The 17,011-nt window shown below is 44.0% G+C and overlaps 1 protein-coding gene across 12 annotated transcripts in view; it reads right to left on the reverse strand.

The window, feature by feature from the left end:
* The window catches only part of TMEM131L (transmembrane 131 like), a 173,506-nt gene that overhangs the window by 26,330 nt on the left and 130,165 nt on the right, over positions 1 to 17,011 (reverse strand). For all 12 annotated transcript variants that reach the window (XM_086345878.1, XM_086345886.1, XM_086345876.1 and 9 more), the window contains 7 exons: positions 16,015 to 16,087; positions 13,086 to 13,213; positions 10,283 to 10,425; positions 8,337 to 8,523; positions 7,947 to 8,132; positions 7,172 to 7,321; positions 6,246 to 6,847 (listed from right to left, as the gene is read on the reverse strand). In XM_086345878.1, coding sequence (XP_086202004.1) covers positions 6,246 to 6,847; positions 7,172 to 7,321; positions 7,947 to 8,132; positions 8,337 to 8,523; positions 10,283 to 10,425; positions 13,086 to 13,213; positions 16,015 to 16,087 — 1,469 coding nt within the window. The remainder of the gene's footprint in view (positions 1 to 6,245; positions 6,848 to 7,171; positions 7,322 to 7,946; positions 8,133 to 8,336; positions 8,524 to 10,282; positions 10,426 to 13,085; positions 13,214 to 16,014; positions 16,088 to 17,011) is intronic.

Below are 17,011 nucleotides of genomic sequence, written 5' to 3' on the forward strand. Positions count from 1 at the left end.
CTGAAGACATCATCAAGTCAAAGTGTTGGTCGCGCAGCCGTGGCTGACTCTTTGCAATCCCATGGACTGTAGCCCATGAGGCTCCTCTGTCCATGGAATTTTCCAGGCAAGAATACTAGAGTGGGTTGCCATTTCCTTCTCCAGGGGATCTTCATGACCCAGGGATCAAATCTGGGTCTCCTGCATTGCTGGCAGATTCTTCACCATCTGAGCCACCAGGGAAGACACTGTACTGAGTGAAATAAGCCAGTCACAGGACAAATACTGTGTGATCCTACTTGTCTGAGGGACCTAGAGATGTCAAATTCATGAGATAAGAAGGAGAATGGTGGCTGTGGGACTGGAGGGGACAGAGCTCAGTGGTCACTGCTTGATGGCTTTATTGGGAGGATAAAAAAGCCCTGGAAACCAATGGTTTCCAGTGACGGCTGTACAATGATGTGAATGGACTTCACGTCACTGAGCTTCATAATTTAAAATGGTAACTTTCAGCTTGTTTATTTTACCAAAGCTTTTTTCTGGCTGCATCATGTGGCTTGTGGGATCTTAGTTCCTCGACCAGGATCTAACATGCAATTTTTTTTTAAGTTGGAGGAGGAGGTAAACTCCTGGGTTATGGACGTGATTCAGACACTGATCAGTTTTATGATGGAGAAGGCAATGGCACCCCACTCCAGTACTCTTGCCTAGAAAATCCCATGGATGGAGGAGCCTGGTGGGCTGCAGTCCATAGGGTCGCTAGGAGTCGGACACAACTGAGCGACTTCACTTTCACTTTTCAGTTTCATGCACTGCAGAAGGAGATGGCGACCCACTCCAGTGTTCTTGCCTGGAGAATCCCAGGGACAGAGGAGCCTAGTGGGCTGCCGTCTATGGGGTCGCACAGAGTCGGACATGACTGAAGTGACTTGGCAGCAGCAGCAGCAGTTTTATGATCAGAAGTAAGTCTCTTAAACTGTCTGAGCTACAGTTTTCTTAAATATGAAGTGAAACACACCTTATCCACCTGCCCTGAGTGACTGTTAAAAAGGTGCAACCAGAAAAGACAAAAATATTAAGGGTCATCACGGACAGACACACGAACGACGGGAGGACATGGTGTCTTCCTGCAGGAGATGCCCTTCTGCCAGGGGAACAGCACCCTCGGGTGAGAACTGGGCTCGAGCCACTCACGAGGCAAGGTCGGCATCAGCAGGAAAGTGAGGTCGCTCAGTCGTGTCCGACTCTTTGCGACCCCATGGACTACAGCCTACCAGGCTCCTCCGCCCATGGGATTTTCCAGGCAAGAATACTGGAGTGGGTTGCTATTTCCTTCTCCAGGAGATCTTCCCGACTCAGGGATCAAACCCGCCATCTGAAAATGTGATCTCTCCGTTGTTCTTCCAAGTAACTTCATTCCTAAGTGTGTTTCTTCTTCTATCCTTGACTTCAAAATAAGGTAAATCAACCTCAGCCCCATGATAACTGGCCTCAAGACACTAATATGAGTCAGAAAGGATTTCATACCTTCCCCTTTCTTCTTTAAGGAAGAGTCCCTCATAACACCCTGGCCACCTGGGGAAGTGTAGATGCCTGCCTGCAAACACACCGCAGCCGAGCAGGCTACAGGCTGTCATCTGCTCGCTGAGGGGCCTGGGGCAGCACGAGGCCCTCAACACAGACAAGGAGAGCAGTCAAATGCCCTCCAGATTCTGCAACCTTGAAGCTGCACATCAAGCTGACTCAAGGCAAGAGGCACCCACTGTATCAGTAACACTTACAAGGTAAGTGCTCTTTTATTTTGTTAATGGAAAATTATGTAAATATTATGTAGCTATAAACATGCGGGGAACATGAAATCCTCTGCAACACAGATCAGGTGTGAGACACCCACCGGTGAAATATCCAGCACCTGTGGGACAACCCAGAGGGATGGGATGGGGAGGTAGGTGGGAGGCGGGGTTCAGGATTGGGGGACACATGTATACCCGTGGCTGATTCACGTTGATGTGTGGAAAAAACCACCACGATACTGTAAAGTAACTAGCCTCAAATTAGAATTAATTTAAAAAAAATATCTAGCACCACGAAGGAGTTGAGAAAGAGCCAAGAGCAAGGGAGACAGGATTGAAACAGAAAATAATGTCACAAAGACATCACTTTGGGTTCCTGAAGCCATCCATGTGACCAGAATACAGTTATTCTCTAAAAATGTGCCATGAATTTCCTAGAACCTTAATTCACGAGAAAATTATTTTCCTCAAGTTTTCTTCAGGCCAAGAACAGTACTAAAAGTATCAGACATCAAAGTTTCTTAGAAAGGATCCAAACTTAATATCTAACACTAAACCACCCCTTAAAAGGGATAAAGCACAGACTCAGAAAATTGCTAATACCTACTGTGGGGGTTAAGAATCAGGCGGGTTAAGTCACTTCAGTTGTGTCTGACTCTTTGTGACCCTTTGGAGTGTATCAGGACCAATAATAAAACGAATTCAAATTTGGTCTTCCAGAAACTCTAACATGGCAATACTCAAGAATTCAGAAATAACCGTGAGCATATACTTGGCTCTAAAAATGGAGCCACCCCCGGGCATGCTACTGAGTGTGCGGGCTCACGGGCTCACACGCTCTTCTGCCACAGCAGGAATGTCTGAGCCACAGAGATAAAGAACAAAAGAAGATAAAAAGGAAGATAAAAAATAAAAAACAATCGAAGAATAGAAACAAGGAATGGGCCAGAATCCTGCTCAGAGTTTTGAAGCTATGAAGAACAATAGCTTCAGTCTCGTGAGCTGAACTCAGCCCCCCAGGAGCCTCTTGGGAACGGAGGTACCACTCTGCTGAAACCAGTCAGCATCTGGGCCGTGTTCTCGCCGTTCCTCCCAGAGCGCCCAGACGTTCTTAGAAACACGCCTAGTGACAAGACAGCCTTTGGGAAGAGGGTCTGGGGAGGCGGCCTGTTTGCCAAGAGCACCGAAAGTGGGGTCCTGAGCCCGGTGGGACTCCGGAGCGCCTGAGTGTTGCGCCTTCTCACTCTGAGGCAGTGCTTTTTCTGAGCTGTATCAAATCTAGTTGTATGCTGTATTTTGAGTAAACCACTAGATTTTCATTTCTAGTTCTTGGTATCTGTAAGTATTTAAATAAATGAAATTATTTTTTTTAATTTCTGAAAATACCGGTATTTCAGAAATTTTGTAAGTATCTGTCCAATTCATTAAAGACTTCCAAGCACTGTTAATTTCAAGGCTTTAGGGTATTAAATTTAAAAGTTCATTATCCCTTACATTATTACAAGCAGAGACAACAAAAAATTTGCCAAATATTCCTCTTTCATCATGCTGAGGCCAGGAGCAATTGGTCCCCAGCTTTAAATCTACATTATTTTGATCATATAATGAAAAAATAATAGTTACAAACATTTGAAAAGAGATATATTTCAAAAGATCACTTATTTACACTACACATAAAGCCCTGCTCCTGTCAGACTGTCAAGAGACTCTGGACCATGTAACACACACTTCGAGGGTGTCACTGTTTCACAGCTATTTGACAGGCTGATGGCCGTAGACAAGTGTGTCAAACAGAGCCCTGAGGAATCTGTCGGCAGACTGCACGTCTATCATGAATTTTAATTTATTATTTACTACAGGCCTCTCAGAAGGAAGCAGAAGAAAGAGCATGAAAGGGATGACACATTTTCTGTTACTCAGAAAACAGTTTCTCCAGAATAATGGTGAGCACGTAGCCATTCACACACAGCTCAGAAGACTATTCTCATACAGCAGGCTATGCTCAGAAAAAGCACTGCCTCAGAGTGAGAAGGCACAGCGCTCAGGCGCTCCGGAGTCCCACCGGGCTCAGGACCCCACTTTCGGTGCTCTCGGCAAACAGGCCGCCTCCCCAGACCCTCTTCCCAAAGGCTGTCCTGTCACTAGGCGTGTTTCTACGAGCGTCTGGGCGCTTTGGGAGGAGAACACGGCCCAGATGCTGACTGGTTTCAGCGGAGTGGTACCTCCGTTCCCAAGAGGCTCCTGGGGGGCTGAGTTCAGCTCACGAGACTGAAGCTATGTTCTTCAGATTCTAGAAAGGATCTTAAGACGGAAACACAAAGTGAAATCCTTTTCAAGATAGAAAAAAAACTGATGCTCCAAAGTTGGAAGTGAAAACTCAGAAGGGTCTAACACTTCTGGTTTTCTCATTCTTGAGTATTCTTTATACATGACGACTCCCCGCCTGTCACCATCTGCCAGCTTATCACAATGCCATCCTTTAATATCTGACAAGAGAACCCTGAACCCTCAGGATTACCATAAACCCCAATCCTATCTTTAAACTACAATTTTCTTGCCCTAGATTTCTCAGTCCGTTCTTACTTTTAAAATTCTCAATTCTTTAAAATGCTTAAATCACAAATTAATGGTGGGCCATTTGTTTCCTTATTAACCTCTTTGATATTTTCCTACAATAGTGATGTAAAGAGAAGACAGAACCAAATACATGTCAGTGAACGGGTTTCCCTGTGAGGAGCCTCTTGCTGACAGATTAATTCTGGGGAGAAATACAGGCCTGTGAATTAGCACCTTTGAATTTGCTGGTACGAACATGGTGAAAAGCCATAGATCTTTGATCAACCCTGATCTGATCTGACCCACAATCACCCCGACACTGCTTAACAGGCTGACACGTCAGCCAAAGAGCAGTTTCTAAAAAATTCTTGAAGTGAGATATTTGTTTCCATTTAAAGCATCCTAAACATACCAGTCATTTGCACAGGGCAGGAAGGTTTGGGGACGGCGGGGAGTAACCATCTACAATCTATAAGGATACAAAAGCAAATTCTATGTTTGTGGGCTCCTCTATTTAATTTATTCACTCTTCCTGAGTGCTATTAGATATTACATGGTCATCTAGGCTCTATTACAGGAACTGAACAGCAAGAAGTAGACAAGGATCCAGGAGCATGGACCTGAATCCTCTGACCCTCCCGGCAATTTCTCATTTGAAGGTCCACACCCTTCAAAGTGCTCTGACGCAGCAGAAGGTCCATCCATCCTGCAAGACCAAGCCCTTGCACACAGCAGGCACGTTTACACAGACGTCCGACAGATGCAACGGACCACAGAAGACGCACTTGTGGAGCGACAATTCCTTCAAACAAGTCTGATTTTAAGTTTGTGTAAAGTCAGTCTATGTCAAATACTGTTCTCAGGCCTATGTGATGCATGAAATGAGAAATACTCAGCTAGATTCACTCCAAAATTTCACCCTTTTCACAAGAGTTTTGTAGTCTGAGCTGCAGAGAACATCTGGGACAGAAAGGGAAGAACAGGCACCCACAGCCCCACCATCGGCACCCTCAGACAAGCAACGCTGTGCCTTGATGAAGATGTGGTTGAGCGCATCATTCGAGGGTGCCCTCGCATGCCGGGAGAGGCCACGGGGACAGGAGTCCTCAAGCAGACACTGCTGCACGGAGCCAATGCCAGCAGGGCGGACAAGGGGCACCAGGAATGATGCAAGTGGCCCAAACCATGTCCTCCTCAGAGCACCCCGGCTTCCTTTCAAATTAGAAATGTCCTTTGAGGGAACATTTAAAATTCAGCTTGGAGTTTTTGTCCCCGTTAAATGCATAAAGCTCGTCAGCATCACCCAATATATGACTTCCTCTATAATATCAAGGAGTGAAAAATACGAAGTTATTTATATTCTGCTGTTTCAAGTAAGATCGGAGGTAACGAATTCTTCAAGATTAAAAAGTGTCAAAAATCCGACTGCTGAAGGGAACAGAAATGTGCTTATTAAAATGGTCAAGATGGATACACAAAAACAAGCACACACGTAGAGAAGAACCAGGGATGAGCAGCATGCTATGGGGGCAGCTGTTAAGCCCAGGAAGTTGGCAAGTTTCATTCTATCAGAAGCATAGGTTGATTGATCTTTGCAAACAGTCTGAAAGGCCAAAACAAAAGATACTTAGGGATAGGTGTCCAACAATAAAACATGGCACCTGCATCATCCCAACGAATGTACTAGAAAAGAAAACTTAACCGCAAAGCTCTAAAAACTTGGTGTCCCACCCTACACTTTCCATCGAGCAAACAGTATTTCAATATTTACACCTGCGCCAATAAAACTTAAGGCATGAACTAAAAATTCAACAGCCACAATTCGAACTGAAGTCACAGGGGGAAACGAACTACACCAAGAACGCACTGGAGACAGACAGACAGAAGAACCACCGAGGAGGAGGAGGAAAAGATTACCGTTATTTTTCCTGGAAATGTCTGGCAAGTCTGACTGGCACTGAGGTGAACTTCTCGGCAAATGATTTTCAGGTAGTTTCTTAGGGGTCTTCATGGGACAGACCTCTCGCTCCTTGAGCTCAGCTACGCTTTCTGAAACCTGAAAGTCCGTTTCCTTAGGAAACACACACGTCTGTGCTCCCTCCTTCACGTGGCACTCGGAAGAAGGGCTACTGGCAGCAACTGTGCTTTTCAGGGTGTTTTCGTCTTTACCCAGGAAGCTCCTGGGGAGCGCTAAGCTCTTCTGCAGGTTGGCGCTCAGGCCCCCGGCGCACCTGAGGCCCACCCAGGCCTCGCCCGCCCCTGCAGGGCAGCCGCCCGCCTTGGCCGGGGCTGGCCTGTCCTCCGAGGGGGCGCCGGCGCTGCTCGCCACGGCCACGCCGCCTCTGTGCCGCCCGTAGTACACTGAGCACTTGTGCTTCTTCTGGGAATGGCCGCAGGTGGCCGGGCTCCTCTTCGTCGCATTCTGGGTCCTGCTCTGCGGGCTGCTGACTGGAAGGCAGCTCTTCCCTCGGCCTTTGTCGGAGGGGGCGTAGGCATCGAGAAAGTTCTTGCAGTTGCTTCTGAATTTAAGAAGAAAAACATTTAACATGAAGGCAAGCTGAACAAACCTCTCCTCTCCAACTGCAGGAGAAAGACGGCGCAGTCAGTATGGTGGGGGCGGGGTGTACTAAGGGCTTCTCACCTTTCATTCAAGCTCCACAAGGTACAAACTGAGCCCTTACATGAAGTCTAGCATATCCCAGAAGGGACGGCTTAGCTGCCACACAAGGACTTGAGGAGAACTGTACAGATTCTAAAGGTATATCACCTTAGCATAAAATCAGAAGTAATATCAAAAGTGAGACCTGCCACCATCTCCCCCACCCCACGACAAGAACCCTTACTTGTGAGAATGAGCGCTGAGTACATCCACTGAAGCAGTGCTTTGCTGCGAAGAGGAGCTGGCGTTTTGTCTCTGTCTCGTTTTCATGAACTCCATCAGAATGTACTGTGCTTGCTGGAAGGCTATTAAAATCACACCCAGCAGAGACAGACTGAGGACAAAAACAACACGTTCATTCCTGCCTGGTTCTGAGTAGCAGTAAAAAGACAAGCTCTACAAGAAGGGAATGAGTGGTGGCAGACGTCTAAAGAGACACTACTCAGATTCTATAAGACGTACGACATTAAAATTTCTGATGTCTCAAAATTTCAAAAAGCAAAATTTCTAAACAGGTGAATAGTTATCATTCTGACATTTCAATTCAATTTTTATAGATTTTTCCAGGATAAAAATCACATCCGAAAGACTCATTCTAGTCTTGTAATCTCAAACTGCCATTGCCCTAAGCTAATAACACCATATACCATAGGTGATGTGCATATATCTTAAACGTTATACACAACATCTATATCTTCCCCGGGACTGCCAATGAACATACTTGGAGTGCAACTGTCTGTTACACTCTCAGATCCTCGAGCTCTCCTACACTTAGTTCTCTGTTCTCTTAAAGCTCACCGGGAACCACTTCGCCTACTTCATGACTGTCAGGGTTCTCAAAGCAACGTAATCCACTCAATCCCTATGCTTCGATTCTGCCAGGCCACATACATTCCCTGCAGCTCGGCTGGATGGCGTCTCCCTTGGTGAGGAGGCGCAGTGGAGCAGGGGTGGCCTACCTAACGAAGAAGACAGTGAGCCTCCAAAACGACTCCTCCCAGCTGGGTCCCGGGACCACGTCCGCACACAGCGGCAGCAGGTGATGAGGCAGGGTCACGTTGAGAGTGAAGCGGAACTCCAGGTCTGCCGCTGTGACCAGAGTCAGCTCGCGGATGACCCAGGAAGACGTGAAGTCCGGAGTAAACCTGACGACAAGAGGCATCGTTATGAACTTCTGATGGTTTTCACTTTAGGCACAAAACAAAATAATCCTAATGACAGCGGAATTTTTACCTCTAAAAGACAATTGTTTACATGAAAACAACTTAAGACAATCTTACCAGTGACAAAGGTTTTCCCCACAGTATAGTGGATGCGCCCCCGAACTGAAGTCAAAACCCAGTGCTTACACGATGCTGATGTCGCGGGACGTGTTGGGACCCAGGGAAAACTGATGACAGTCCAGCACTTCGAATCCATAACCTTGGCAGTTATACCCATTAATTTTCAGAGATGTCACAGTTATAGGAAGTGGTCCAATATTCTCAACCTTAAAGTTCTTCGTAATTGATAAAATTTGCTTGCTGTCTTTCAGTTCTAGGGAGGATGAAAATGGAGATTTTAGTACAGATGAACTGCAAAATTTATTTTCAAATAATTTACTGAATCAACATTTACAGAATTAACAAAGCATGATCTACATGACTAAAATGCAGAAAAATTCAATATAACCTCAAAGCATGATTCCTAACTAATTTCTAGAACAGTTCTAGATGCTGCTATATTACCAAGATATGATAAAAATACTTAACTCATTAAGATTTTTCTTAAGTTAAGTGACCTGCCTAGGTACCAAAAGTAACCAAAACCTCTTCTTTGTTCTTTTACTTATTAAAGGTGAAGGTAGAAGATTTCATTCTTCTCAGAAGCCTCCTAGTTTGGATTTACCAAGAGCTAACAGGCACCCAGGATCCTTTCAAACCCAACAGGGCCAGTCAGGAGGGTGTGTGCGCTTCTGCGTAAACACACCACAGACACGAGAAATATGGTTAAAACTCTCATTACGTGAAGGGCAGGAAGCAGCAAAATCTTTGTAAGTAAGTGAGAGCACATTTCATACTGGGCATTTAAAAAGGGAGGAAGTATCAGTTTGTAAAATATTCCTATATATCCATAATCTACAATCTACTCCATATTAGGACTAACATTTTATCTGGTTCCACAGTTTTTATATTCTTCCTTAATTCTAGCTTTTAAGGTCAACTCTAAACTATTCAATGAGTAAGTGAAGGAATGATTTAAAGAACACTGATGAAGATTTTGAATGCAAAATGGCTAATCTTTTCAGACAGTGCTCATTTGGCACAGTTTTCTTATAAAAAAAATCCAATCAGGCATTAAAATAGTTCTACAAGTTATCCAAAGGTTTCACCAGTTTTCTCCATGGGAAATATACTGTTACTCTAAAATACTTTCAGTGTGTCCTAAGATTAAAATTAGTAGTAGGAAAACAAGACAGAATTTATCAAAAACATTTTATATCTACAGTTTGACTTTTGTCTCAGTTCCTGAGGAAGTTCTTAAAACTAATTTAAGTACTTTAGAAGCATTTAAATACATGCAAAATTTAGAAATTTCTAATGGAACACTTAAATAAATTTCTAAATCTGCATAGCCTGATATAGTTGCCACTGGACACATATGGCCACTTTAAATAGACTTGAACACCGAGTTTCTCAGTCACACGAGCTCTGTTTTAAGCGCCCATCACCCACGTGTGGCACGTGGTTGCCGCACTGGACGACACAAACGTAGAGCATCTCCGTCACTGCAGAACATGCCCGGTGCTACTGGGCAGCTCTCCCTTAAGCCCCTCTCCACCGACACTTGGTGTGAGTTTCCATGATTAGGTAACAGATAACAAAATTAACAGTTTCATAAGACTGGTCTTATATTTTAACACTATTGGGAACTTAACATTATACTCCCCCCAACTACTATCTATTATTTAAGTTGGGTTACACATTTAAACTGTTGTTTCCTAACCAAGTGGTACCAGACTACATATGCTCAAATGCCTGCCTGATTGAATTACTTGCATCTGTACAACGAATTACTGTAAACTGTTAAAGACTCTGATAACCACCTCTTGCCCTTGGCTTCAGCACCCAGCCCCCCTGCCTGAGCGCCCTTGGCTTCAGCACCCAGCCCCCCTGCCTGAGCGCCCTTGGCTTCAGCACCCAGCCCCCCACCTGAGTACTCTTGGCTTCAGCACCCAGCCCCCCACCTGAGCACCCTTGGCTTCAGCACCCAGCCCCCGGCCCGAGCGCCGTGCACAGACGACGCACAGACTCACGTCGCCGGCAGTCCATCAGCGTGGACTCGGGCACCTTAAACCGCAGTGAGCCCCCGGTGCCAGGCAGTCTTCCACCCACTTTCAGTAGCTCTCTCGCCCCAAATCCTTCCACACCAATCATGTCGATAACAGTCAAATTATTCCTACAGAGAGAGCAGACACAAACAAAAAGGCAACGCAACAGAGTTACAGCATACAACGCCCTTGAATTTAAATATTCCTCATTAGCCAAAAAGCATTTCTAAAGTTTTGGAGAAAAATCAACTTAAATAGTATGGCATCTCCAGCCATCTCGGAGCAGAGAAGCTGCTAAACGCACCAGAGTCAAGGCAAGCCAATTGGGCAAAAACGAGCAAATGACCGTGATCACTCTCCAATTTCCACCCAAGAATGGAAACCCGCATTTTTCTAACCAGGCACCAGGACAGTGATCAGACATTCAAGTGACAAAGGCGAGTAAACTGGGAGCCACAGAAAAATACTAATAAATGTAGACAAATCGATAAAACTGTTTACAGGGTGAATTAAGGAGTTTCCACAGTAATTGTCGACTATAAGCAATTCTTCCTTAGGGGTATTGCTAGAAATGAAATGCCACCCTATATTTTGAACCAAAGATTTAAAATAGCAGCCCTCAAATAGCAAGAATGTACTCAAGTTCTTATTAATCAAACAGTAATTCAGATTAGCTTTCACCTTTTCATTAACGGAAATCATAATTCTGAGGATGGAGAAGTGGTAATGATGTTTAAATGATGCACTGAAAGGCAGTTATCATTAATGTAAACGGTAGAAGCAGACAGAGAATTCATTCCTAGTTACACAGAACACACTGAGATAGCTTTCCATCTGCATCTAAAGGACTAAAGCCTTTACTGAACCATTTAAAAGCCTTTAAGTGATGTTAGATGATTGATATTGTTTACAGAAAAATACTGTGTCTCTCAATACAGAAACTACCAAGAATAAATTAGCGACTATAAAAAGCCGAGACTTTCAAGTCTGGGATAGCTGAAGCTGGGATAAGGTAAAGTTTAACTCTAGACTTCCCATGACCTTAGTTCATCAACAGAGAGTGAGTTTAAAGTGAAGCACCTGTCAGCAGAGCACTAACATGCTTATTAGAACATTAGCTACCGGTTCTACTCAGCATTAGTTGAGTGAAAGCGAAAGTTGCTCAGTCGTGTCCAACTCCTTGCAACCCCATGGACTGTACGGTCCATGGAATTCTCCAGGCCAGAATACTGGAGTGGGTAGCCTTTCCCTTCTCCAGGGGATCTTCCCAACCCAGAGATCAACCCACGTCTTCCGCATTGCAGGCAGATTCTTTACCAGCTGAGCCACAAGGGAAGCCCAAGAACACCAGAGTGGGTAGCCTATCCCTTCTTCAGCGGATCTTTCCATTCCAGGAATCGAACTGGGGACTTGCGTTGCAGGCGAATTCTTTACCAACTGAGCTATCAGGGGAGCCCTAAGCATCAGGTAAAATGCTTAACGAAACAGACTCTTTTAAGAACTTTATTTTAGTGTACTTTCTTTCTAGTAGCATTCACTTGCAGAAGAATAAACTCGTATAGTATATCAAAGAAAGTCAAGAATAAGAAAGTTTTTGCCAGCTGTTCTGAAACTAGAGATTAAAAAAAAAAAAAAAAAAACAACTAAGGTTGGGACTCCACGCTTCCACTGCAGGGGTGGGGCACAGGCTGAACCCCTGATCAGGGAACTAAGATCCCCCATGCTGCATGATGTGGCCAAAATAAAACATAAAATTAAAAAATATCTAAACATCATTAATGAAAAATTAATTTGTGTTAGACATCTCACCAATGCAGAGAGAGGTTCAATCTATATTTACTGTAAATTTTTGAAACAAGACTCTCAATAAATTTAAAAATGAAAAACATTTAGCTGCTTAAATCAGTTGGCAAGTAAAAAGAGCCAGTGGGCTCAACTAAGCACTTTTTTCATTATCCTCTGGTGCTACCAAGAAGTACAGAAGCAAGACAGACAGGTATGAGACTGGTATAAACCCAAACACTGAGGAATGAAAACATATACAGCAGTGCTCCAATTATTCTTCTGAGCTGAGGACAGAAAAGTGCGGACATGTGTGTGTTCATGTGTTCATGTGTGTGTGTTCGTGTGTGTGCTCGTGTTCATGTGTGTTCATGTGTGTGTGTTTGTGTGTGTTCGTGTGTGTGTTCATGTCTCTGTGTGTGTTCGTGTGTGTGTTCACGTTCGTGTGTGTTCGTGTGTTTATATGTGTTTGTGTTCATGTGTGTGCACGTGTGTGTTCATGTGTGTTGTGTGTTCATGTGTTCGATCATATGTGTTCCTGTGTGTCCGTGTGTGTTCATGTATGTTTGTGTTCGTGTGTGTGTCCGTGTGTGTTTGCGTGTGTGCTCATGTGTATGTTCGCATGTGTGTCCGTGTATGTTTGTGTTTGTGTGTGTGTCCATGTGTGTGTGTGTTCTTGTGTTTGTGTGTGTGTTCATGTGTATGTTCGCATGTGTGTTCCTGTGTGTGTGTGTATGTGTGTGTGTGTGTGTGTTCTGCCCTCTGTGATGGTGGATGAGGCACCGTGTGAAGGGAGCACACACGTTCTGCCTGTACCAGGGAGGAGCCTGACACCCAGGGAGATTAAATGTGGACCTTCGGGAAGCTGCTCTCCTCAGCCACTGCCTTTCCAGTCCTGCAACACAGCTTATCACTGGGGGCCTGAGGAAATCTCTTTTAGCTAAAGAGATCATGTCTTCTTGAGAGAAAGAGTCAGTCAACAAGAAAGCAACAGAGACACACCTACCGGATTAGGATGAGGGAGCTGACTTTTCCGTAGTCAGCTGGAGTGAACACTACACCAACCCTTTTCCTTTCCAAAGGCTGCAAATGTAAGTGGAGGATGCCAAACCTGGATCCCTCAGACTGCACGCCCTGAAAGTTACCAATAAACGCAATTAACTTCTGGAGAGCAAGACTCTATCCTCATTAAATGCATAAATGTGACTGCTGTTCCTTTAACATGGGGATCTGACCATCCAAATCAACCCGTGGAACTTGTTCATCACGACAGTTCACGCCCATCGACAGTTGCTGAGCCCAGCTGAGAAGCAGAGGCAGAGGCTGCAGGACAGTCCAGTGTGGACGCTGGAAAGGGGCTGGGCCTCCTGGATCGGCTGCGAGCTGGGGCTACAGACCTTATCAGCAAGCTCACCTGAATGAAAAACGTCACCGAGAAAACAGACCACCAGCCTCTGCCTGAATGCTACAGGGATCCGACCAGAACACTTTCCACTGCTGGACAGCCCTAAATTCTCTGCATTATTGTTTAAAAAGAAGCCATCTTTATTACATTTAGTCTCTCCATTCAGGAGAACGACCTATTTATTCACACCCTCCTTTTATTCTCCCCAAGATTTCTAACTTTCTCTGAATAAATTGCCTTCTAACTTTAACATTCAAGATTTAGCTCTTCATTACTGTGATAGACTTTCCCTCTTTCCATTGTTTTTTCCTAGCTCTTTCTCACTAAAAGTAATTTATTAATTTTCAGAGCTCTAACCATGTAATCTGCCTAATATCTCTCTTCTGTATTTTAGTTTTTGCGTTTGTTTTATCCCTCAGTTATTACTAGCATTTCCCATACTATCTGAAAGAAGAAACAGTAGTGCCATTTGATTCATTTTCATTAAAATTATAAACTTCATGAAGGAATTCTGCTGTATACACATACGAATACTGAAAAAAGTTGCCAATTTAAGTATTAAAAGTATAAGAACAATGCACTAATTATTAAGTAATTCTTATATGCCAGGCACTGGACTACAATTAGGTATATAAAATGCTAAGCGTTCTATAAAACTATGAAATTTTCAAACATCATTATAAGTGAGAAAGAGGAGACTTGGAGAGGCCAAATTATTTACCCAGGACCACATGGAGGTACCTGGATTTGGAACTTTGAATGTCCAATTCCACATGCTCTTAACCAAAGGAGCTACACATCTAAAAGCAAACCAACAAAAGAAAAATGCAGGCCTTTCTTAAACGACAAATGATTCTATTAAAAACTTTAAGTTAAACTTGTGTGTCAAAAGCACTGATATTGCTCAGGAGGGAGGGGATACATGTATACTTATCACTGAGCCACACTGTTGTATGGCAGAAGCCAACACAACATTGTAAAACAATTATCCTCCAACTAAAATTTTTTAAAGAAAGGAACGTTGATACTATCGCTTTTTGTAAATGTAATAAAATAACAATGGGGATAATCTCCTTTGTCATAAAAAATGTAATAATCTATGAAAATCTTCAATCACAGATTAAAGACCTTTTCCAAGTGAGGTGCACCATTTGCTTAAGCCTGAATAGAATACTAACGTGTAAAAGAAACAGGCATCATTTTTGGAATTTCAAATTACATATGATTAAATGGTCATGGGGCGAAATTATCTGTTAGCATAGAGGACTCGCTATACCTCCCAGCACTCCTGGGAAGCTGCCTGGTTGGAGGGGCCAAAAGCAGGACCAGCCCAACAGCACAGGACTCTGCTGCCTGGACCACTGACAAAGGGAAGGAGCACTACTGCTCGTGTCTCTTACTGCAAATAAGTCTCTGCTAAAAATCCATTAAAAACTTTGTTTTGATTCATTCTGTTTGAACTCACACTGGACGTTATCTGTGGCCTCCCTCTTTCAAGTTTCTAGAGCCAACAGTGTATCTTTGGAGGGTTATGAGTAGAGAAAGAAGAAAACATCTATGACATTTAAATATGTGTGTGCATTAAAAATACAGTGATACGCATAAGTATGTCTACACGTGTTTGTATTTCTTTAGGAGATGCTTCATCTTTTAATTAACCTCAAGCACAGAATGCTGTGCTGTGCTGCTCAGTTGCTCAGTCATGTCCGACTCTTTGGGACCCCAAGGACTGTAGCCCGCCAGGCTCCTCTGTCCATGGGGATTCTCCAGGCAGGAATACTGGAGTGGGTTGTTTTGCCCTTCTCCAGGGGATCTTCCAGACCCGGGATCAAACCAGGGTCTCCTGCATTGCAGGTGGATTCTTTACCAGCTGAGCTACCAGGGAAACCCCAAGCACAGAATACCCGTAAGTAAAATACTCAGCTACAGCAGGGACCCACAGAAGGAATGAGTGAAAACTCAGTTTCTAGTCAAGCGACGTCCTCGCCACGTGACATGCTTATTACTCCCTCTCCAGAGTACTTATGCAAGACTTCATGAGGGCCCAGAGGTGCAAGAATTTCAGAGAAATCCTTTTATATAGGTAAGGTCGATATCACAGAAATTGGGTTATCTGCTAAAAACATGAAGCCAGCTTAGTAAGACTTAAAAAAAAAAAAAAAAAAAGTGTTTGCTTTTACTTTATCTTACCCCAAAAAGAATTTGATGGGGCTGAGGAATTTTAAGAGAATTATAAATTCTGGGGTCTCAAGTTTTACAGTTTTCTACAGAGGTCTGATTCAATTGTTATTTCTTCACTCACATGAACCTAAATAATTAAATTAAAATGATTTACAGGCTCACATGAACCCCAGGCTCCTGCTGCATTAGTTAACTAGAAAAAGCTGCTATGTATACTTAACTGCTAGAATAGAAAAATAGACAGCCACATATATTACGAAAAGACACTTGAAACATAAATCAGTGAGGCCCATATGCTATGAGTCTAATTTGTCAGCATTCTTTTTTCTGTTTAAAGATGACATCCTACCAGGTAAGGGCAAGCTTTGGTAAGCTGGAATTCACTGGTTGTGAAATTAATCATTTGCATATCGGTGCCAAACCTATAAAGAAAAAAAAAAACATTTAAAATAACATTTAGATCACCAAGAAAGAACATACGTGTGTGTTTTCACACATGTCCAGTTCACCCTGACCTCTCATTCCTGTGCCCAGCTCCCCACACAGCACCTGGCACGCTGTAAGAGCACAATGAATACTATGGAATGAATAGTGTTGGCAGCACAGAATGTACAGACTCCTTTGGTGACAAAAGCTCCAAATCTGAAGCAATTCTTTTCCTCCAAATGGTTCAAAGCTGTGGAAGCTGACAGGAGGTGACTCTCAACCAAGGACAACGCTATCTCCCAGCGGCCCCCTGGCCACACCTGGAGACACTTTTGATTGCCCGGCTGGTGAAGTCCTACCAGAATCTACTGGGTGGAAGCTAGGGATGCTGCCAAACAACCTCCAAAGCACCGAGCACATCTCCTCTCTCATCATACAGAGTCAGGGTCCAAAACACCAGCAGTGCTGAAGCTGAGACATGGGGGGGGAGGTGTCACTAAGCCAGAAGAGGAAATGTTCTAAGTGAAGCCATGACTGTTGTACAAAGATAAGATTAACAGATACAAATTCTGATCTTACCTTGTATCAGAACACTAGGCTAAAATATACTAAACCACCACTAAACTCACTGCTTGCATTGCCCGGCGCTCACTGCTTTCAATTCTAAATTTTAGGAGTATATGTGAAAAATCATGGCGGGAAAGCTTCCCTGATAAGAATGCTGTTGGGCCCTGAACTTGACACAGTAACACTGAAGAGCCACACGATGCACGGGACTGGCATGTGCCATGGGGTCTGCACGTAGGGGCAGGGGTGGATGTCACAGGCTAAGCCCATGTACATCCATGCACAGAACCGGGGGAAATGCAAAGGACGCTGAACAGTTGCGGGTCTTAACAGGACAGGCCCTCAACTCCTCC

Source organism: Bos grunniens, chromosome 17 (assembly GCF_055505025.1).
Source record: "Bos grunniens cultivar Pamir isolate PY7600 chromosome 17, Bosgru_T2T1.0, whole genome shotgun sequence".
NCBI lineage: Eukaryota > Metazoa > Chordata > Mammalia > Artiodactyla > Bovidae > Bos > Bos grunniens.